Raw genomic sequence first — 23,643 nt, forward strand, 5'->3', positions numbered from 1 at the left:
CAAGAGAGTAGATGTAGATGTGACCGAACGCTGCACTGATTGCGAATTTGCCCAACAGGGCTACTGCAGCTCTGGCAGCTCCAAGAGGAATGAAGATTGTAATGAGGCAAAACACTCCACCAAAGATGTAGAAGGCAACTAGGGTAATGCGTCTGCCAAAACGGTCCATCATATACCAACAGAAAAGATAGCTGGGTATCTCTATGGCACCAGACACAAAGGCAGCAAGGTAATCATCTACCCCCAAGGCAGAGGTACTCAGAGATAGTCCGTAATATACCATGTTGACAACAAACCAGTCAACCCAAAGGATGAGAGTTTTCTTGCGGAGGTTGGGAGTGCGGATCAGATCAAGTTGGGTGACAGGGATGCGAGAAGACTGCTTCTTGTCTTCTTTGCTTTCTTCACTCAGTTTATCCAGTAAGTCTTCTGGAGCCTCGATACCATTCACTTTAGCTATCTTTTCAATGATTTTGGTAGCTTCTTTGTATCTGCCTTTTGTTATCAGCCAGCGAGGAGATTCAGGGAACACAATGATCACAAGAAAAGTGAGGACGAAGGGGAGTGATATAGCTAACTGTAGGTGGCGCCATTCTCTCAGAAGGAATGCCAGAAGGGACAGAATCATGTAACCTACAGCAAAGGCTAGAAATAGCACAGTTGTTGCACCTACACGATTTTTAGGACCAACTATTTCAGAAACTAAGACATATATCATGAGATATTCACCATAAGTACTGGCTGCTGTAAAGAAGCGCATGGCAGCGTAGGCAGTAAAGTTGGGCACAAAAGATGTAACAGTCGATGAAATTGTGACAAGAATGACAGTTAAAATAAAGGTATTTCTCCTACCAATCCAGTCGCCCACATAACCCCACACCAAGGAACCAACCAGCAATCCCGCAAACCAAACTGACTGGGCATAGGCAGGTAGATCCTGTCTGTCACAGACCAAGCTGAAATCTTCATTGATGGTGGACTTGTAGCGTGAGTGATCAAATTCCCAGCCAGCATCGCAGGAGATGACGTCCGTTGAATTAAAACTCATGTTTCTACCAACGTCTTCATCATTCATGACATACCGCTCACACGAGGAATAGACTTTGTTTCCATCATCATCAATCTCATAGGGAATACTGTAGCTCCTCTGCTCTTCCTGACACTCAGCCAGCTGGAGTTGGCTGCAGTTGATCATCTGGCTGGCTGGTACTGCACACCAGTGATCGGTGTTAGCAGCCAGGAACACCTGCCCTATGAAGTGAAAGGGAGGTGGAATAAAAACCAAAAACAAGGCAAACACCAGCAGTTTCTGGTACTTGCCAAAAGGCCCGATATGATTCAAAATGTCCTCGTAATGCATGTTGAATTCTTCAGTACTTGATCAGTGTGTCAGCATGAAAAGTTTGAGCTGAGCTGATGCATGCGGAAGGATGTGTTAATTTCCTCAGGCAAAATGAACTACTGCCCTTTTAACCCATGAATCCAATCTGTGAATAGGACCTGTGCATTGCTCAAGCAGAGTATGTGTATTGTTGTCACCCCATCAAGCATAAAGGCTGTGCTTTATGTACAGTAGTCTATGAAAGCATTGAAAGCACAAAGAATATATCAATACACATATTTAACCACTTTTGTGATCTCTTACAGAGCTAGGCTTTTTGTGTCACTCAATTCTGTATAGGACTGTATGCGCGTATGGCCGTGTTCAGGTTTTTCAAATTACTTTCATTCCCAAGTATCTGACTGAATTCCAGAAAACTTGGACGCAAGGGTCACTGAGTGTCGAAGATGATGTGGGGTATTTTTCAGGGGGAAGGTCGTGTGTCAAAGGTCAGCTGAGGTCAATAATTGATTAATTCATAGAAGTTTTAGGTTGAGTTTTTGAAGAACCTTTGTAACATTGTACATGCTGTGTTGGATTCCGATAAAACTTTGAAGCAGTGAGCCTTGGGTGGCAAGAGACAATTCTTCTCTGGGAGGTTGAGGTCAGAGGTCATGTAGGGGACATTAGAGATCATTGTTGTTTTCTTGCATCCTCGCTGCGATTGTGAAATTAATTTAATATTTTTGGTCGCCGTAAAGTCTCCTAGGGAGCGCATATAATGTGACAGGCCCTTTTGTTCTTAAGACAAAAACACTAAGCAGGTATTGACAAAAGGCAAGATTGAGCACTCAAGACGTGCTCTGGCAAGCTAGATGGAACGCAGTGTGTTGCTTTCTGAAGTTCAAGTGAGGAAAATTTGATCGTACAGTCGTTTTCCCATTCCGGATAGCAAACATCATTCAAGCTGTTTTCGGCTCAACTGATTCACAAATTCAAGTAACATTGATTAAAAAGTTTGCCTTGAGTGATGGAGATACTACAAAATATTTTTTCAAATTCAAGCTGTTTTAATTTTTACTTTGCGACGTCAAAAGTACAGATGCCACTTTTCCTATTTCTGGATCAGTTCAATCAGTTCTGAATCGATCAAAAACTGCTTTGCTCGAGAAAACAAAATCACGCAAGAGAATTCCAGCAAAAATTGAAGAGAATTAATGTAAATGATTTTTTAACTTTTGTCTGCAGCGCGACGGCCCGAACATGCACCGACCGTAACCTTTGACCCATCACAGAATACGTCACATAAAATCAATTACTGCGCGTGTAGTTCCTACTTGCACGTGCGATCCGGAACTAGGCAAAAACATACCGTCATTCATTGGCAAATTTTCAAATATTAGAGACTCTACAACTTATTTGATTCAACAAACATTCGATGCAAGAGTTTATACGACTGCAGAGTACGAACAAAATATTCGAAATCACACGGTACGAGTGTTGTGCCAAGGAGATTTTTTTTGTGTGGCTTTTCCGCAACTTTGCGGACAAGCCTGTATTTTTTTACATAACCAAATGACGTATCCACCTTCAAAATGTGTCGTACCATGTGGGAATTGCAATCATGGGGCCAAAAGGCAAGATGACCATTTTTTTGGTAAGAGACCAGTTGCATGTATAGGAACTGTGATGATTGTGTTATACAATTTGTCTTGCTGCACCGATGGTTTATTTACAAATACATGTACCTGTATAGGCCCTATTCATTGAAATCGAAACTAGACTGAAATTAAAACCAAGGACATTTCTGTAAAATGTTTGGGCAATTACATTATGCATGCATGAGATTAGTCATGAAATAAATCTGAGCTGTGAATTTACAATGTGCATGGAGGCCTAATTGCTCCTCTGTTTTAATTTGATTAAATTACACTAATTTGAAAGTTGAATTCAATTTACATGTTCAAGCAGTTTGTTCTTATTGATAAACTGAAAATTTCTACTTGAAACACAACATTAGAAAGCAAAGCATCCTTGCAACAGTTTACAAAGTCTATAGAATTGCTTTTCAAAAATAAAATGCACGAAAATAATTATGCAGACGAAAATACATGGTTATCAAGTGAGATACAGAAGAAACTTAAAAGGCTTGTAAAAGCAAGAGTATTTTTAAACCAATAAAAAAAATCTCATAATCTTGAAACATTTTGCTCAAATAAATCAGGGAAAGAGGGGCCAGGAATCGCTCAGATTTCACCACAGAGCATTTAGAATCCAAAGTTTCCTGGGGCCCTTAAGCAGGCCCCGGACCACACAACGTATGACATTCGCGCTCCGCTTTAGTCCTCGAGGCAGATGTCCCTTCGCATTGTTGCAACAGTTGACAAACTAACTCTATATAATTCACTTTCAAAAATGAAATGCAAGAACATAATTATGCAGACGAAAATACATGGTTATCAAGTGAAGAACCGATGAAACTTAAAAGACATACAAAAGCAAGAGTATATTTTAAACCAATTAAAATTTCGTTATAATCTTAAAAATTTTGCTCAAATAACTTGGGGCTAAGGGAAAAGGGGCCAGGAATCGCCTGAGATTGCACCACAGAGCATCTAGAATCCAAATATTCTGGGGCCCTTCAGTGGGCCTGGACCCCACACCGTAAGACATTTGTGATATGCGCTCGCATATAGTCCTCAGAGCAAATGCCCCAACGCATCGCTGCAACAGTTTACAAACTAAGTCAATACAATTCCTTTACCAAAAATAAAATGCAAGAAAATATGAAGACGAAAATACATGGTTTTCAACTTTGAAGTACGTACACCAGTAACTTACAATTTGTAAAGCAAGAGTATATTTAAAACAATCCTTATGATCTAATAAAATTTTGCTCAAATAATTCAGGGGAAAGGGGCCAGGAATCACCTCAGATTGCAGCACAGATCATCTAGAATCCAAAATTTTTCGGGGTTCTTAAGCGGGCCCCAGACCCAGTGCCGTAAGGGCTTCGCGCCCCGCGCTCACATTAGTTGCTCCAAAGGTGTGCCCCCTGTCTAAAGAAATCCTGGATCCGCACCTGTATTCAGACATCCACAGGTTGCTTGGGAGTTTGATCCATTGTGGATAGTGGCAGGTAGTCGATAGGAGCTTGAGTGGGACTCTCATTCTCTCCATCATCATTGCCCTTGACGCAAAGCTGGAAGCTTCTTCCCTCTGTTATACCAGAAAGTAAACAAGAAAAATGTGCTGTAGTTGAAAAATTGTAGCACATTAAGGAACTGTGGCACATTTTTTTTTTATGGACAATGATCAACTCGCACATGTTATTCCAACCAAAAAAAACCTCTTCTCCAAACCTCTGAAAGTGTTTTGTTTTGTTTCGGGCACAGACAGATCCACTTGGAAAGCAGACTGGCTCGCGGTCTGCACATATATTGATTGATACTGATTGTGGGGCGGGAACCAGTGATAATTCAGTAACTAATTATATTGGCTGATCTTTTGGGGGTCAATTTCTCATTCACAAGTGAATAACTTTTGAAGTGCTCGAAAAATAGCAATTTAGAAAAGGAATCTATTATTCGGGATGAAATAGCATGGGAATGCCACTTTCAAACCTCAGCCCAAGCAAACGATGAAAAAAAGTGATAGGAGAGTAAATGATTGTAAAACTTACTGCCAAAGTTCTCTCCATCCTGAATGGTATCAGGCAGACTGTATCCCATGGTCTCTGGGAGTATCAGAGACAGGACTCCAGCAATGATGGCGCTTCCTCCAAAGACACAGAGACGTAGTGGTTTCCAGTACTTGCCCAGGATCAAGATGATAGGACAGAGGATGCCACTAACACGAGCCATCATGGAAGATGTACCCATGCCGATACTCCGGATGATGGTTGGATAGATTTCAAGAGAGTAGATGTAGATGTGACCGAATGCTGCACTGATTGCAAATTTGCCGAACATGTCAACTGCAGCTCTGGCAGCTCCAAGAGGAATGAAGATTGTAATGAGGCAAAACACTCCACCAAAGATGTAGAAGGCAACCAGGGTAATGCGTCTGCCAAAACGGTCCATCACGTACCAACAGAAAAGATAGCTAGGTATCTCTATGGCTCCAGAGACAAAGGCAGCAAGGTAATCATCTACCCCCAAGGCAGAGGTACTCAGAGATAGTCCGTAATACACCATGTTGACAACAAACCAGTCAACCCAAAGGATGAGAGTTTTCTTGCGGAGGTTGGGAGTGCGGATCAGATCAAGTTGGGTGACAGGGATGCAAGAAGGTTGCTTCTTGTCTTCGTTGCTGTCTTCACTCAGTTTGTCCAGTAAGTCTTCTGGAGCCTCGGTACCATTCACTTGAGCTATCTTTTCAATGATTTTGGTAGCTTCTTTGTATCTGCCTTTTGTTATCAGCCAGCGAGGAGATTCAGGGAACACAATGATCACAAGAAAAGTCAGGACGAAAGGGAGTGATATAGCTAACTGTAGGAGGCGCCAGTCTCTCAGAAGGAATGCCAGAAGGGACAGAATCATGTAACCTACAGCAAAGGCTAGAAATAGCACAGTTGTTGTACCTACACGATTTTTAGGACCAACTATTTCAGAAGCTAAGACATATATCATGAGATTTCCACCATAAGCACAGGCTGCTGTAAAGAAGCGCATGGCAGCGTAGGCAGTAAAGTTGGGCACAAAAGATGTAACAGTCGATGAAATTGTGACAAGAATGACATTTAAAATAAAGGTCTTTCTCCTACCAATCCAGTCACCCACAGAACCCCACACCAAGGAACCAACTAGCAGTCCTGCAAACCAAACTGACTGGGCATAGGCAGGTAGATCCTGTCTGTCACAGACCAAGCTGAAATCTTCATTAATGGTAGACTTGTAGCTCGAGTGATCAAATTCTTAGCCAGCATCGCAGGAGACGACGTCCGTTGAATTAAAACCTGTGTTTCTACCAACGTCTTCATCATTCATGGCATACCGCTCACACGAGGAGTAGACTTTGTTTCCATCATCATCAATCTCATAGGGAATACTGTAGCTCTTCTGCTCTTCCTGACACTCTGCCAGCTGGAGTTGGCTGCAGTTGATCATCTGGCTGGCTGGTACTGCACACCAGTGATCGGTGTTAGCAGCCAGGAACACTGCCCTATGGAGTGAAATGCGGTTGGAATCTTAACCGTAAACAAGGCAAACACCAGCAGTTTCTGGTACTTGCCAAAAGGCCCGATATGATTCAAAATGTCCTCGTAATGCATGTTGAATTCTTCAGTACTTGACCAATGTGTTGGCAAGAGTCGTGCATTAAAAGTGAGAGCTGAGCCGTTGCATTTGGAGGGGTGTTTTTCCTTTAAAGTCTAAACCAACTACAGTTACCGTTACCTTTTGAATGCAATCTGTGTATAGGACCTGTATGGCATTGTTGAACCAGAGTATATTGTTGTCTGGGTATTAGGCCTATATCTCTCAAGCATAAAAGGCTGTGGTCATTTGAAGGACAAATGTACATAAAATCTGGGTTGACTTTCTATATTATTTGTCTGTGCAGGATGAGTGTGCTAACATCTTTTGTGACCTCCTACAGAGCTGTAGGGGAAAAAGGTCATGTAGGGGAAAAATGCGACACAAGTGTTCTGGGTATCACTTGTAGTTCATGCATTCATTCAATGGAGAAAACAACTTTTTTTTGGCAGAAAAATTGTGATAAATTTGTTTTTAATAATAATAATTGAAAACGTACAGGCTTTTAACTCCCACCAATAAAACCTGCTAAAATTCAATTTTTTTTCCCAGTGTTTGCAACAGATTTTTTTAGCAGCAACATATTAGTAAATTCTGTAAAAATATATATCAAGTATATTGAGTGACAATTCAAAAATAACTTTTTTTTGAATATCACTTTCTCAGTTCGTCAAATAATTTATTCAATCATTTTCAAACTACCCATATTCACAACCGTCAGGTTCACATTAACTAAAAAAAAGAAAACAGCCCCCCCCCCATGAAACCTTGTCGCTGAGATTTTGAGTTTCTAAAAAATTATCATTGTTCTACATGACGCCATGGGCGTCAATCCTGGGGGGACAGGGGGACTGGTCCCCCCCCCCCCCCACTTTTTGAAGGGTGGGGGCACAATATCAAATGTCCCCCCCCCCCCCAGATTTTTGAACTCGTGTCTCATTTACAGGGCCCTATTATGTACTACAGTGTATCTTTTGCTTAGAAAATATTGGTTAAAGTGGTCAGAAATTGCCTCAGATAGCACCACAGAGCATTTAGGATCCAAAATTTGTCGGGGCCCTTAAGCGGGCCCCGAACCCCACGCCTATAGCTCAGAATTCTGGTAGCTGATTCAATGACTCCAACCTCGAAAACAATGTTCAAAAAATTTTCTTATGCCTTTAGCTGAGAAAACCTCGAAAATTATGTTTAAATTATTATCTTTTGTGCTAAGATAATTTTTGGTTAAAGTGGTAAGAAATTGCCTCAAATCACACCACAGAGCATCGAGAATCCAATTTTTTTCGGGGCCCTTAAGCGGGCCCCGAACCCCACGCCTATAGCTCAGAATACCGATGGCTGATTCAATGACTCCAACCTCGAATACGATGTTCAAATAATTATCTTTTGCTAAGAAGATATTAGTTAAAGCATGGAGGAAAGTGGTAAGAAATTGCTTCAGATCACACCACAGAACATCTAGAATCCAATTTTTTTGGGGCCCTTAAGCGGGCCCCGACCCCCACGCCATACGGGCTTAACGCTTCGCGCTCGCATCAGTTCTGATCAAGGTATGGCCCCCCCCCCCACTTTTGAGAAGCGATTAACGCCCCTATATGACGCCCCCCCCCCCATGAAATGTTCCAGCCCCCCCCCCCCTGAAAAATTCCTAGCTACGCCACTGTATGAAAGATATTTCCATGCTTTATCGGTTACCCGAAAAATCTGAATTTGACTTTTACCATTTTTTGTCCTACTACACAGGCCCCTCGCCAAGGGGTGGCCTAGTGGGGCTGGGCCCCCCTTGGTGAGCACTCCCCCCCCCCCCCCCCCACCACCACGGCAAAAGTCATACATAAATGTATTTTGTATTTTTTATGGTAGTGGGCCCCCTTATTTGATACAATGGCCCCCCTGAAGCTAACCAAGATGGTTAGTGACCTCTATATTTTCCTTCTAAAAATATCCTCCTAGCCAAGATGATTAGTCACCTCCATATTTTCCCTTCTAAAAAATATCCTCCTAGCCAAGATGGTTAGTCACCTCCATATTTCCCTTCTAAAAAAATCCTCCTAGCCAAGATGGTTAGTCACCTCCATATTTCCCTTCTAAAAAATATCCTCCTAGCCAAGATGGTTAGTCACCTCCATATTTCCCTTCGAAAAAATCCTCCTAGCCAAGATGGTTAGTCACCTCCATAATTTCCTTTTTTAAAAATATTCTCCTAGCCAAGATAGTTAGTCAACTCTATATTTCCCTTCTAAAAAAATATCCTCATAGCCAAGATGGTAAGTCACCTCAATATTTCCCTTCTAAATAACATATCCTCCTTTAATACCAAGATGATTAGTTACCTCCATATTTTCCCTTCTAAAAAATATCCTCCTAGCCAAGATGGTTAGTCACCTCCATATTTCCCTTCTAAAAATATTCTCCTAGCCAAGATGGTTAGTCACCTCCATAATTCCCTTCTAAAAAAAAATCGCCCTAGCCAAGATGATTAGTCACCTCAATATTTCCCTTCTAAAATATTCTCCTAGTCAAGATGGTTAGTCACCTCCATATTTCCCTTCTAAAAAATATCCTCCTAGCCAAGATGATAAGTCACCTCAATATTTCCCTTCTAAAAAATATCCTACTAGCCAAGATGGTTAGTCACCTCCACAGTTCCCTTCTAAAAAATATCCTCCTAGCAAAGAGGATTGATCACCTCCATAATTCCCTTCTAAAAATATCCTCCTAGCCAAGATGGTTAGTCACCTCCATATTTCCCTTGTAAAAAATCCTCCTAGCCAAGATGGTTAGTCACCTCCATATGTCCCTCCCAAAAAATATCCTCCTAGCCAAGATGGTTAGTCACCTCCATAAATAAGTTTTCTTCACTATTATCCCCATTATCTCCATCTCAAATATCTATATAGATTAGTTATTATCATTTTAAATGTTCTATAAAAATTAATTATTACCATAATCGATATCTCGACATGCAAATAAATTTTTGCAACAAACTGTCAGGTCCAAGTCACGACTCTCTCAAACAGGCCACCTCATCCCCGATGTTTCATCAGCACTCAAAGCCAGATAGACACTGTCCTCCTGTTGAAAAATCCATTTCGTTAAAAACAAATCAACTAGTTTTTTTAAGAAATTAAAAATATTAATATAATAATAAAAAAATAAAAAATAAAAAAAATTAAAAAAAAAATTAAAAAAAAAATTAAAAATTCAATTTGACAAAATTTGATTTTAAATATTTAAAAATAAATCATATTATTGTCAATGACCGTGTATCTTATAGATGCCTCTAAGTATCCATTCTCTTTGTTTTCTAATTTATAGTCTGGCATGTGCTACCGCGTTTTTCACCCATTCTCACGCTGTGCTATTAACCCATGTTCCTTCACTGACTATCCCTCTTGCCGAGTATGATATATGTCTATATCTTTTATAAATAGTCGTCATGCTCATTCAAAGGCAAATCCTTTGAGAGGTCGAAATCTCCTTGCTACCACGGTGTCAGATTTAACGTTTGATATACCGTGAGGTATATCTAGGTTGTGTAAACTTTAGGTTACTCCGATCTTAACGACAACCAAGTTAACGATCATTAAATAAGAATTATTGTTAGTCAGCGCTCCGCTAGCAGTGGACAACCGACTTGTGTAGCCAAATATGTGGAACCTTGCAGGCTGTGTGTGCCTTGTTGCCCCCCCCCCCCCCCCCCTCCCCCATCATAAATGCTTATACCCTAACCTTCCCAAATCCTCCCAAATCCTCTTTGCAAAACGGAGGATTTTGCAGGATTGAGGGTATGGCAAAATTGTGTGGCTGATTTTGGAGGATGCACTGTGTCAAGATCTTGGGCCGACCTTGTGTTGTTTATGCTAATTTACATGTAGGCCCAGATTATACTTGAAATCCTCCGCACTGCTCCAGGCTGTCACTGGCTCTGCCTCAACGTATTGACAGTGATTGCTGGAGGGTTTTGCAGGATTGATGAGGCAGTGGTCATCCCCCTTCCTGGGGACCACATTCAAGAAAGAACAAAGGATTTTGCAAGATTGAGGCTGTATGCAATGTTCACATGCCTATAGGGAGTTAGGGTTAAAATGCAAAAAATTATTTGGAAGGTTTTGTTCGCATGACACAAGAGGGCTAGCTCACATGATGCATGTACCCTATGTGGTGCTATCAATGTTGTATTTCTCAGAGCTCAAGGTGCTTCATGCATTTCACATTACCCTTGAAATGGTTAGGCGTGTAGTTGTTACCGACGTTAAAGACACGTAGAATCATTTGCTTTTCAAGAATTTGTTCGTTTTATAATTACTAGCATGATGACGTGCTTAACGCGGCACCTGCTAGCCGAGTTGAGTCGTAAAGCCCTCAATTGAGGTGCAGTCAGGTTTCGAAATGCATTTTCATATCGTATAAATTTGTAAGATCAACAGTTGAAGGGTTACACACTATAGTATTACTTTGACCTTCATTTACATGTTGACCCCAAATGGGCTTGGTAAACCTTGGTGAAGCAATTATTCAACATTTTTCATCATCAACGCTATGTTTTGCGTAACAGCGAAACGTTTTTGAATGGTTTTCATAGAGATAATGTTGTAATATTTCACTATTCAAAGTGTCAAAGAAAGAAATAAGCCAAACAAGGAAAACAAAACAAGTCATTTATTTTCCCCGTGCCAACCGTGTCTTTAGTCTGAGTATCACCCGTTATCCACGGAGCCGTCTCTTGTCTAACGTCTGATATGTCAAAGCATGCAGATTTATGCAAGCCGCGCGCCAGCCAATCGGAGTCGACTTTACTAAATCGTGACGTCATTTCATCCCAATATCAGGACTAACGCTGTGATTTGTCAATTCGAATGCAGCGTTTTGTAATACAACAACAGCCGGGAGCACATTCGCGTAACATGATACCGAGCGCCGCGCGCCTTGACATTTTTTTTTTAAATCCATGTCTATGACGCGCAACGGGTGAATGACCGAAGACCCGATAGACCTATCGAAAGCGCCTGCTGATTGGTCAAAATCTAGGAAGTCAAGAGGCGGGGTCTTGCCTAATTAATCATCAAATCTGTTCGCACATAATAGACCACGGCATTCCTATTACATAGACTACCGTGTCTTCAGAGGACAGTGAAATCAAAGCATGAGACCTGCATACACAGGATACCTCCCCATTAACCCGTGCATTTTGTGCGTGCCTCCTGACACTCCTTAAGCTTTTTGCCAAAGCATTAATTGTGACACACAGACAGACAGCTAAGACAGACAGTGTAGGATCTTAGGATCAGAGTCCCTCCGCTTCTTTTCAGAACCACACACACTCACAAAAGAGATTTATTCACATGGTGCTACCGCAAACTTATCTTGTCTTAGTATCTTTCCACCATGCAAACCTTCAAATCTGATCTTAGGATTGATAGTATTAAAAGTGTAAAGGCCTTCAACTCCCATAAAAAGATTTTACTAAAATTCAAAATTTGCCCCTGTATTTGTTGTAGAATTTTTCAGCAGCGAAAATAGTCTTCTGTAAAAATATATTGAGTGAAAATTCTTGTAAAAAAATGTGCTCAGTCCATCAACTAATTCATTCAATTGTTTTCCTTTAATTACCCATATAACTAAAACCATCAAAGTACTCATTAACTACTGAATGAAAAGAAGCAAACAAATTTCCACAATTTTTGCAATATTTGCAAGCATAAAAAAAAATACTACAGTTGAATTATGAAATACCTTACTTGACTGTTAGTGAATAATAGCCTCAAGCATCCAATGGAAATCATGGCACCTGGTGTGCTGTCATTTTCAAGAAAAGTGGAATTTTTGTATCAATTTCCAACGATGGTCGGTCGACAATCGTTGGAAAAGACTGACTTGTTTCAAACACTGCCCCTAATTTACCAAATTTAGTTAGTCCACAATTTGCAGCGACAATAGTCTTCTGTAAAAATTATTTTTTGCTTGTTAACGTTTTGCTCAGTTCATCAATTAATTTACTCAATTATGGTTAATTACCCATAATAGTGGAGCTGCTAAGCGAAAAATCGTACACTTTGTGGTAAAAGCATGAAATTTGGCATGTGGGGTCAAAATGGGCTAAAAATCATTTTAAGATCGGGACCCATCCTGGATCTTGCCCATTTTGGGGGCGGAGCTTGATTTTTCAAAAAAAGGGGGTGCAAACAATACAAACTCATGAAAACTGTATTTAAAATCAAATTTCCTTGTTTTTTTACGCTTTGAAATAAACTTAAACATGAAATAAGACATTTTAGCATTCTAACACCTGTTAATTTTCCACCCATTTTGTGGGCGTGGTCTAAATGGTAAAAGAGGCGGTATATATTAGCAGTTTGGTTCTAATATGGAAAACATCATTCAGTTTGGTGGTAAAATTCTGAAATTGGCATGTCCAATTGAAATGGGCGAACATAATTTTTAGAGGTGAACGCATCTTGGATCTTGCCCATTTGGGGGGGCGGAGCTTGATTTTTCAAAAAGGGGAGTGCAAAAAAAGAAAACTCAGAAAACTGTTTTTTACATTCACTTTGTAAATTCTAACATTCTAACGTGTTATTTTCACCCTTTTGCGGGCGTGGCCTAAATATGTAAAGAGGCGGTACATTAGAGCAGCTTGATTCAAACGAGGGAAAATCATCATTTTTGCTGGTAAATCACAACTTTTCCATCGGTTAACTATGTTTACCATACACTGTAAAGATAAGTTTAAACGGTTGCAAAACTAATTAAAAAATCATATCTAAATTGTTATGATTGTCTACAAGTAACTTACACAGGGTGAGTCAAAAAAAGGAAACCCAAATGGCAAGACAAATTTTTTTAATGAAGTTCTGCATGTAGCACTATCAAAATCAAGATATGAAAGCCCAATTTATAAGCTTTGTTTTAGTACAAGAGTCATTCAAATCACTTATGTACTTTGCAAGTTACAGAATTTTAAACACAAACACCGTCTTAAAAGTTCTGTCAGCAAAACGAAAACAATTCACATATAGGGGGATGCGCTGGAATTGTTTTCGTTTTGCTGAAAGAACACACACCATTTTTTGTGATACGTGGACAGAACTTTAAAACAGTGGTTGTGTTTAAAATTCCGTAACTTGAAAAGTACATATGAGTGATTTGAATGATTCTTGTACTAAAAGAAAGCTTATGAATCGGCTTTCATATCCTAGATTTTGAAAGTACTACATGCAAAACGTTATTAAGAAAATGGTCCCGCCATTTGGGTTTCCTTTTTTGTTCACTCACCCTGTATACTTACAATGGCGGCATTTCCTAATTGTGCATGTATTATAAACACAATGGGGATCACAAGGAGAGGGAGGGGAATTAGGGGCGGCCCAATGAAGGATTTCTTGAAAGTGCTCTTCTAACTTTCTTGGACGTGCTAGGGGGTGCCCTTTCAGGCGCTTTTATGCCCCGCGGCGAAGCCGAAGGGGCATACTGTTTCCGCCTTGTCCTTCCGTGGGTGGGATTCCCTATGTGGACTTGTGAACAAAAGATGTCCACATAATGCAGGTTGTGTTAACGTTATGTGGACTAAGCCGTGTCCACATAACGTTTTGCCCTTTCTGGAAAACAGGTTTAGAGGCATTTTTGGGTTAGGTTTATCTGTAGCAGAATGAAGAGAAACACTATAGGGAATCATAGAAAAAAATTGGGTTGAAAGAGTTTTCACAGTTTAAGTGAAGTTATTTTTTGTACCGAGTTTTCTTAACTACACGAAAACAAAGGAATGTCCACACAAGGTATGTAACGTAAACCTGGGTGTGTGTGTGTCCGGACAAATCTTGTCAGCGCGATAACTTGAGAAATACTTAAACATATGAACTTCAAATTTGGTTCGTGTATTGTTCTTGGTAATCCTAAAAAGCCTTTTGCATTTGGGACCGAAAGGTCAAGGGTCAATGTCACAGTGGCTGAAACAATAGAAATGTTGTCAGCGCGATAACTTGAGAAAAACTTTACATATGAACTTCAAATTTGGTTTGTGGATTGTCCTTGGCAATCCTAAGAAGCCTTTGCATTTGGGGCCAAAAGGTCAAGGGTCAAGGTCACAGTGGCTAAAACAAAAGAAATTTTGTCAGCGCGATAACTTGAGAAATACTTTACATGTGAACTTCAAATTTGGTTTGTGGATCGTTCTTGGTCATAGGCCTATCGCATTGGGGGTCGAAAGGTCAAGGGTCAAGGTCACAGTGGCTAAAACAATAGAAATCTTGTATTTATTCTGAGATCATAGAGTTTAGGGATTAATTCATATAAAACCTACACAAACGTGTTTGCTAAATTTTCATTCATACAGATGCGAGTAAATGCTTCAAAATTGGAAGTACCAGTAAAAGCAAATGCCATGTTTTATTCATACGAACATGGTATCATTTGTACTTTATGAACTTTGTTAATATTAATTTTTCGCGATTAACATATAATAAATGCTGTAGCTTTGCGCAGAATTATTTACTTTTTAATTTCAAGGTTGCCCCAACCCAGCCCTGTGAATGACAAGTGCAAATTTGAAATCTGAAGCATTTACTCCTTTATATTCATACGAAACGTACAGATGGGAATAATGCAAATGCCAGTTTTTAGTCATACGAACTACCGTATGGTATTATTTGTACTTTTTCGCGATTAACATTAATAAATGCAGTAATTTTTGCGCATAATTATATGCTTTCATATTTTCGAGGTAGCCCCAACCCAACCTTGAAATATGACAAGTAAATATTTAAAATTTGTAGCATTTACTCCTTTTTATTCATAAGAAACGAAGTAAACGCTTATAGTGTAGCAAAAGCTAAAAGGTAAAAGTAATTATTTTCAGAATTTAGCAAACGGTTTTTAGTAAAAGTGTTTGCTTAATTTTCATTCATACAGATGCGAGTAAATGCTTTAAAATGGTAGCAAAAGCATGTGCCATGTTTTATTCATACGAACATGGTATCATTTGTACTTTATGAACTTTAATAAATGCAATATTTTTTGCGCAGAAGTATTTTACTTTATAATTTCAAGGTTGCCCCAACCCAGCCTAGTAAATGACAAGTGCATATTTGAAATCTGAAGCATTTACTCCTTTATATTCATACGAAACGAAGTAAACGATAAATAATTTTTTTCTGGTAATGAAACCAAGGATCCTCAAAAGTGCATGCCCCAGGCACTGTAGCTCGCAAACCCCGAAAAAAAAACGTAGAGAGAAGACAATGAGAAGAAATTACAGTTTTAGAGGTGGGAGGAAAACCCCAGAAGAATAGTCTGGGGAAAACCCACGGAATCAGGTAGGGACTGAAAATTGAATGCGCAATTACCCACTGCAGCGATAACCCGCCACCGCGAGAGAGCGCAGCATAACGACCGCACCGTTGCGTTGAGCGCGAATCACGTGTTGCCGGGGCACCCTATACGAAGTTGTTTGCTTGGAGTTCATGCATACATGACTGGTCGTCAGCCAATTGCGAATATTCTTCATGTTGCGGTCAGGCGCGGATATCCGGGGAAAGGGAGCGGGGGTATGTAGGGTTCGTCAAAACAGCGTCAAAATGCTCGTCAAAACAGCGGGGATCCTCATACTATTTGGTAAGGAGCCCTGTTGGCGAGTCAAAAATTATTGGGATATGGCAAAGATGAAAGTACAGGAAGAAAGAAATCATAACATTCAGAAAGCAAACCGGTATAAATTTGTGTATAGTAAACGGTTGAAATGATTAGATGGGGTTATTTGAAACAATGACAAATTTTCTTCAGGATGTATGTTTTTACGTGTATGCCCAACCTTGGGTTATGGTTAGCCTGAACATGAATTATAAAAGATGAGTGAAATAAAAGAGAGAGCCTTGAGTCATGATAAAAAGCACTACAAGGTAGACGCCCAGGTTAAGTGACAGCCGTCAGATTGAAACTCCATCATAACTGGTTGTCTAACTATAGGGCTTGGCAAGGACTTCGTACTTTTTAGAATGCATGATTCACATTGCGAAAGAGGACGGTTCAACAATGATATTTACAAGATGCAAGGTCAAACGTTCACAATGCGAAGGTATATGGTTCATATTGCGAAGAAGCAAGGTGCAACGTTGATATCAAGCATGATCAATGGTGTACATTGATAAGATCCAACGTGAATTTTAACAAGTTGGAACATTCACATTAAGAAGGAACAACTTCCAAAATGCGATATTAAGCCACGTGCAACGTGCATATTGCGAAGGTATAACGTCAATATTAAAAGGTTACAAGGTTCACATTAAAAAGGTCAATATTAAAATGTCGTTCCAGGGCCACCGTAGAAAACCCAATCCACATGTAGATCATGGGTACCGGGTGCCGATGCACAGCGCATTGTGCACGTAAACGGCATTACGTTCGTCGCGTTTGATGCGCTTTTTTTGTATCCGTCCTCCAGCACGTGACCCTCCCCGGTGCCGCTTTCCGTTTCGGTTATGATAGTGTTATTTTCTGCAAACTTATAAACATGTAAAGCTTTACATTTTGCAGGCCATTTACTCAAGAGCAAATGGTATTTAGTAAAAGTGTTTGCTTAATTTTCATTCATACTGATGCGAGTAAATGCTTCGAAAGTGGTAGAAAAAGCAAATGCCATGCTTTATTCATACAAACATATGGTATAATGAACTTTAATAAATGCAGTAGTTTTTGCGCAGAATTATTTTGCTTTATAATTTCAAGGTTGCCCTAACCCAGCCTTGTAAATGACAAGTGCATATTTGAAATCTGAAGCATTAACTCCTTTTTATTCATACAAAACGAAGAAAACGATTATTAGGCCAAAAAACGCTCTGGTTTCTGGTATGCGCGCGCGTCGCCATAGCCATGCGCGTCGGCAATGTAAGATGATGTCTTTCAATGTAAGATGATGTCTCAAACCACCAAACTCACTGGTTCGATGATCCTGCTGCTGCACAATTTTAACGTGTTATTTCTCATAAAGTTATTTTTCATGTCTAAGTTTATTTCAAGCATGAAGAACAAAGGAAAATGGATGTTAAATACAGTTTTTTTATTTTTTTATTTTTTGCACTCCCCTTTTTGAAAAATCAAGCTCCGCCCCCCAAAATTGTGCAAGATCCAAGATGTGTTCACCTCTTATAATAATTTTCAGCCCATTTTAACTAGACCTGCCAATTTTCAGGATTTTACTACCAAACCGAATAATGTTTTCTATATTAGAACCAAACTGCTAATATATACCGCCTCTTTTGTACATTTAGGCCACGCCCACAAAATGGGTGGAAATTAACTAGTGTTCGAAAGCAAGAATGTTATATTTTATGTTTAAGTTTATTTCAAACCATAGAAAAACAAGGAAAATTGATGGTAAATACAGTTTTCATGAGTTTGTATTGTTTGCATCCCCTTTAAAAACAAATCAAGCTCCGCCCCCAAAATGGGCAAGATCCAGGATGGGTCCCGATCTTAAAATGAATTCTAGCCCATTGGGACCCCACCTGCCAAATTTCATGCTTTTACCACAAAGTGCACGATTTGGGCCAAAAATGGACCTAAGCAGCTCCACTATAACTAAAACCATCAAGTATTCATTAACTACAAAAAAAGGGGGGAAAAAGATTTTCCACAATTGTTGCTGGTCCCTAATACCTGTACATATGGAGATGAAAGGTAATTGTATACAATATTTGCAAGCATAAAAATATTTGCAAACATAAAAATATACTACAGTGGAATATGAAACACCTTACATGTACTTGACTGTAAGTGCATAATAGCCTCAAGCATCCTGTGAAATCGTGGCACCCGGTGTGCTGTCATTTTCAAGAAAAGTGGAATTTTTGTATCAATTTCCAAAGATAGTCAGCCAACAATCATTGGAAAAAAAACGAGGATTTTTGGGGGGTTGGAATAAAACATACAATTTGTAAATCACTTAAGTGAAATAAAAGATTTTGTTCAAGAGCAACTCTAAAAGAATAAAAACCATAAAATGCTTTCCCAATATTTTTTGGATTAATTATTTTGTGTTTGGCTTTGGCCACTAAGTTATAAATACATAACAATCTCAACTAAGAAATTCAGCTTTAGCATTTTCACAGTACGTTTATATTTTGCTTAAAGCTTGGAAACATCTAGACAACAAAATCAGACAATTTGTTAAAGAAAATTACCAGCATAATACAGGTCACTTATCGCCCTTAAAATAACATGTTAGTTTGGAGAAAAAAAATATACAGGGTGAGTATAAAAAAATGAAACCCAAATGTCAGGACCATTGTTTTAGTGAAGTTCTCCATGTAGCGCTTTCAAAATCTAGGATATGAAAGCCTAATTCATAAGCTTTCTTTTAGAACAAGAATCATTCAAATGACTCAAGTAATTTTCAAGTTACAGAATTGTAAACACAACCACTGTTTTAAAGTTCTGTCCATGGATCACAAATAGGTAAGTGTTCTTTCAGCAAAACAAAAACAAATCACATATGTGTGAATTGTTTTCGTTTTGCTAAAAGAATACACAGATTTTAAAAGTGCTACAGGCATAACTTAACTAAAACAATAGTCCCGAGTCCTGACATTAAGGTTTTAGTTTTTTTTTACTCACCCTGTATAAGCAAGCTACACAAAATCATAACTTCAAACCATTTTCCCTTTTAAAAATATCCAAAATAATTTTTAAGAAATAGTAAAAATGCATAAACCAACCATATATGTATCAAGTTAAAACAACACAATACTTCAAACCATTCAGACACCCACAGGTTGCTTGGGAGTTTGATCCTTTGTGGATAGTGGCAGGTAGTTGATAGGAGCTTGAGTGGGACTCTCATTCTCTCCATCATCATTGCCCTTGATGCAAAGCTGGAAGCTTCTTCCCTCTGTTATACCAGAAAGTGAACAAGAAAAACGTGCTGTAGTTGAAAAATTGAAGCACATTTAGGAACTGTGGCACATTTAGGGTCTTTTCAGAAAGTACATTCGATGAAAGTTGCGTTCCCCATGCTCTGCAATAAATAATTTTTTTTTTTTAATAATTTTTAACTTGTACGTTTTCTTCAAACCAAAAAACCCTCTTTTCCCCTTTTTTTTAGAAGTCTCCAATTCTCTGAAAGTGTTTCGGGCACAGACAGATCTACTTTGCGAGCAGACTGGCTCGCGGTCCGCACATATTTTTATATTGATTGTTGGGCGGGAACCAGTGATAATTTAAGAACTAATTATATTGGCTGATCTTTTGGGGGTCAATTTCTCATTCACCAGTGAATAACTTTTGAAGTGCTAGAAAAATAGCAATTTAGAAAAGGAATCTATTATTCGGTATGAAATAGCACGGGGAATGCCGCTTTCAAACTTCAGACCAATTAAAGGATGAGAAAAGGTGACAGGAGAGTAAATGATTGTATGACTTACTGCCGAAGTTCTCTCCATCCTGAATGGTATCTGGCAGACTGTATCCCATGGTCTCTGGAAGCATCAGAGACAAGACTCCAGCAATGATGGCACTTCCTCCAAAGACACAGAGAGGTAGTGGTTTCCAGTACTTGCCCAGGTTCAAGATGATAGGACAGAGGATGCCACTAACACGAGCCATCATGGAAGATGTACCAATGCCGATACTCCGGATGCTGGTTGGATAGATTTCAAGAGAGTAGATGTAGATGTGACCGAATGCTGCAGTGATTGCAAATTTGCCGAACATGGCAACTGCAGCTCTGGCAGCTCCAAGAGGAATGAAGATTGTTATGAGGCAAAACACTCCACCAAAAATGTAGAAGGCAACTAGGGTAATGCGTCTGCCAAAACGGTTCATCACGTACCAACAGAAAAGATAGCTAGGTATCTCTATGGCTCCAGAGACAAAGGCAGCAAGGTAATCATCTACCCCCAAGGCAGAGGTACTCAGAGATAGTCCATAATACACCATGTTGACAACAAACCAGTCAACCCAAAGGATGAGAGTTTTCTTGCGTAGGTTGGGAGTACGGATCAGATCAAGTTGGGTGACAGGGATGCGAGAAGGCTGCTTCTTGTCTTCTTTGCTGTCTTCACTCAGTTTGTTCAGTAAGTCTTCTGGAGCCTCGGTACCATTCACTTGAGCTATCTTTTCAATGATTTTGGTAGCTTCTTTGTATCTGCCTTTTGTTATCAGCCAGCGAGGAGATTCAGGGAACACAATGATCACAAGAAAAGTCAGGACGAAGGGGAGTGATATAGCTAACTGTAGGTGGCGCCATTCTCTCAGAAGGAATGCCAGAAGGGACAGAATCATGTAACCTACAGCAAAGACTAGAAATAGCACAGTTGTTGTACCTACACGATTTTTAGGACCAACTATTTCAGAAGCTAAGACATATAACATGAGACTTCCACCATAAGCACAGGCTGCTGTAAAGAAGCGCATGGCAGCGTAGGCAGTAAAGTTGGGCACAAAAGATGTAACAGTCGATGAAATTGTGACAAGAATGACATTTAAAATAAAGGTCTTTCTCCTACCAATCCAGTCGCCCACAGAACCCCATACCAAAGAACCAACCAGCAATCCTGCAAACCAAACTGACTGGGCATAGGCAGGTAGATCCTTTCTGTCACAGACCAAGCTGAAATCTTCATTGATGGTAGACTTGTAGCGTGAGTGATCAAATTCCCAGCCAGCATCGCAGGAGATGACGTCCGTTGAATTAAAACTCATGTTTCTACCAACGTCTTCATCATTCATGACATACCGCTCACACGAGGAGTAGACTTTGTTTCCATCATCATCAATCTCATAGGGAATACTGTAGCTCTTCTGCTCTTCCTGACACTCAGCCAGCTGGAGTTGGCTGCAGTTGATCACCTGGCTGGCTGGTACTGCACACCAGTGATCGGTGTTAGCAGCCAGGAACACCTGCCCTATGAAGTGAAAGGGAGGTGGAATAATAACCAAAAACAAGGCACACACCAGCAGTTTCTGGTACTTGCCAAAAGGCCCGATATGATTCAAAATGTCCTCGTACTGCATGTTGAATTCTTCAGTACTTGATCAGTGTGTCAGCCTCAAAAGTATGAGCTGAGCTGTTCCATATAGAAGGGTGTGTTCCCTTTACCAACCACCGTCCTTTTAACCTACAGATGAATCCAGTATATGTGTTTACTCAAGCATAAAGTAGTCAAGCACTGTAGTCTGCATTAGCATTGGAAGTAACAAAGATCTGTATGGCATTGCCGAACCGTAGTTGTCGGTGTATATAATCCCGCAATCACAAAGTAGTCTAGCACTGTTTTCTGCATTAGCATTGGAAGCACAAAGATATAGTAATACACATATATTATGACTTTTGTGACCTCGCAAACAGCTGGGGTTTTTGTGTCACTCAATTCTGTAGGACTGCATAACGGTATGCCCGTACATTGTACATGTTCAGGTTTTTCAAATTGCTATCATTTCCCGAGTACCAGACTGAATTCCATAAAACTTGTACGCAGGTGTCACTGAGTGTAAAAGATAATGTGGGGTATTTTTCAGGTGAAAGGTCGAATATCAAAGGTCAGCTGAGGTCAATAATTGATTAATTCATAGAAGTTAAGGTTAAATTTCTGGAGAAACTTTTTAATATTGTACATGCTGTGATGGATTCTGATGAAACTTTGAAGCAGTGAGCCTTGGGTGGCAAGAGACAATTCTTCTCTGGGAGGTTGAGGTCAGAGGTCATGTAGGGGACATTAGAGATCATTGTCGTTTTCTTGCATCCTCGCTGCGATTGTTTAATTAATTTCATATTTTTGGTCGCCGTAAAGTAAAATGTGACAGGCCCTTTTGTTCTTAAGACAAAAACAGTCAGCAGGTATTGCCAAAATTCAAGATTTAGCACTCGAGACGTGCTCTGGCAAGCTAGATTGTAAAATTGGTGTGTTGCTTTCTGAAGTTCAAGCGAGGAACATTTGATCGTACAGTCGTTTTCCCATTCCGGATGGGAAACATCATTCAGTCTTTTTTCGGCTCAATTGATCCACAAATTCAAGTGACATTGATTAAAAAGTTTACCTTGAGTGATGGAGATACTACAAAATAATTTTCCAAATTTAAGCTCTTTTAATGTTGACTTTGCTACGTCAAAAGTACCGATGCCACTTTTCCTATTTCTGGATCAGTTCAATCAGTTCTGAATTGATCAAAAACTGCTTCGCTCGAAAAACAAAATCACGCAAGAAAATCAATTTTCTGAAAAAGTATTATTTAATTTTTTGAAAAACAGTTCATTCAAGAGAATTCCAGCAAATATTGAAAAGAGAATTAATGTAAATGATTTTTAAACTTTTGTCTGCAGCGGGACGGCACGAACACGCACAGACCAAAACCTTTGACCCATCACAGAATACGTCACATAAAAGCAATTAATGCACGTGTAGTTCCTACTTGCACGTGCGATCCGGAACTAGGCAAAAACATATCGTCATTCCTTAGCAAATTTTCAAATATTACAGACTCTACAACTTATTTGATTCAACAAACATTCGATGCAAGAGTTTATACGACTATAGAGTACGAACAAATTATTCGAAATCACACAGTCCGAGTGTTGTACCGAGGAGATTTTTTTGTGTGGCTTTTCTGCAACTTTGCAGAAAAGCCTGTATTTTTTTACATAACCAAATGACGAATCCACCTTCAAAATGTGTCGTACCATGTGGGAATTGCAATCATGGCGCCAAAAGGCAAGATGACCATTTTTTGAAAGAGACCAGTTGCATCAATATCTATTTTAAAATGATCCAATATAATTTTTAAAAATATTTAAAATACTGAAACAAACCATATATTGTCGTGTGCCAAGTAAAAGGTCGCAAGTTGCTCAGGCACGCAAAAAGCACTTTTGGAGATAATCAAGTTGAAAGGTTTTGTGCTCCCATTTCTAAATTAAATATCACATACATGTAAGGCTGAAATTTGGACGCATAAAAGTTGTTAATAATTGCAATAATACTGTGCATATTAATTTCAAAATATTACTTACTTTTAAAGTTAATTCAATTTGTATTTTGTATTTTTTATGGTAGTGGGCCCCTTATTTTATTGGTTACGACC

At 39.5% G+C, this 23,643-nt stretch overlaps 2 protein-coding genes across 2 annotated transcripts in view; both read right to left on the minus strand.

Annotated features, from left to right (window-relative positions):
* Nucleotides 1-1,499, minus strand: part of LOC119743314 (organic cation transporter protein-like) — a 9,136-nt gene extending 7,637 nt beyond the window's left edge. Inside the window, exon 1 of the mRNA XM_038219718.1 lies at nt 25-1,499. Coding sequence (XP_038075646.1) covers nt 25-1,360 — 1,336 coding nt within the window. The 5' untranslated portion in view covers nt 1,361-1,499. The remainder of the gene's footprint in view (nt 1-24) is intronic.
* A 2,073-nt stretch (nt 1,500-3,572) lies between these two features.
* LOC119743533 (organic cation transporter protein-like) lies at nt 3,573-21,772 on the minus strand. The gene is made up of 3 exons (XM_038219956.1): nt 19,989-21,772; nt 19,334-19,456; nt 3,573-4,417 (listed from the first exon to the last, which is right to left on the minus strand). The coding sequence occupies exons 1-3, from the start codon at nt 21,577-21,579 to the stop codon at nt 4,410-4,412; spliced, it is 1,722 nt and encodes a 573-aa protein (XP_038075884.1). The 5' UTR covers nt 21,580-21,772; the 3' UTR covers nt 3,573-4,409.
* Nucleotides 21,773-23,643: the final 1,871 nt, after the last annotated feature.

The sequence above is a fragment of the Patiria miniata genome, unplaced genomic scaffold (assembly GCF_015706575.1).
Source record: "Patiria miniata isolate m_02_andy unplaced genomic scaffold, ASM1570657v1 HiC_scaffold_6, whole genome shotgun sequence".
Taxonomy (NCBI): Eukaryota; Metazoa; Echinodermata; class Asteroidea; order Valvatida; family Asterinidae; genus Patiria; species Patiria miniata.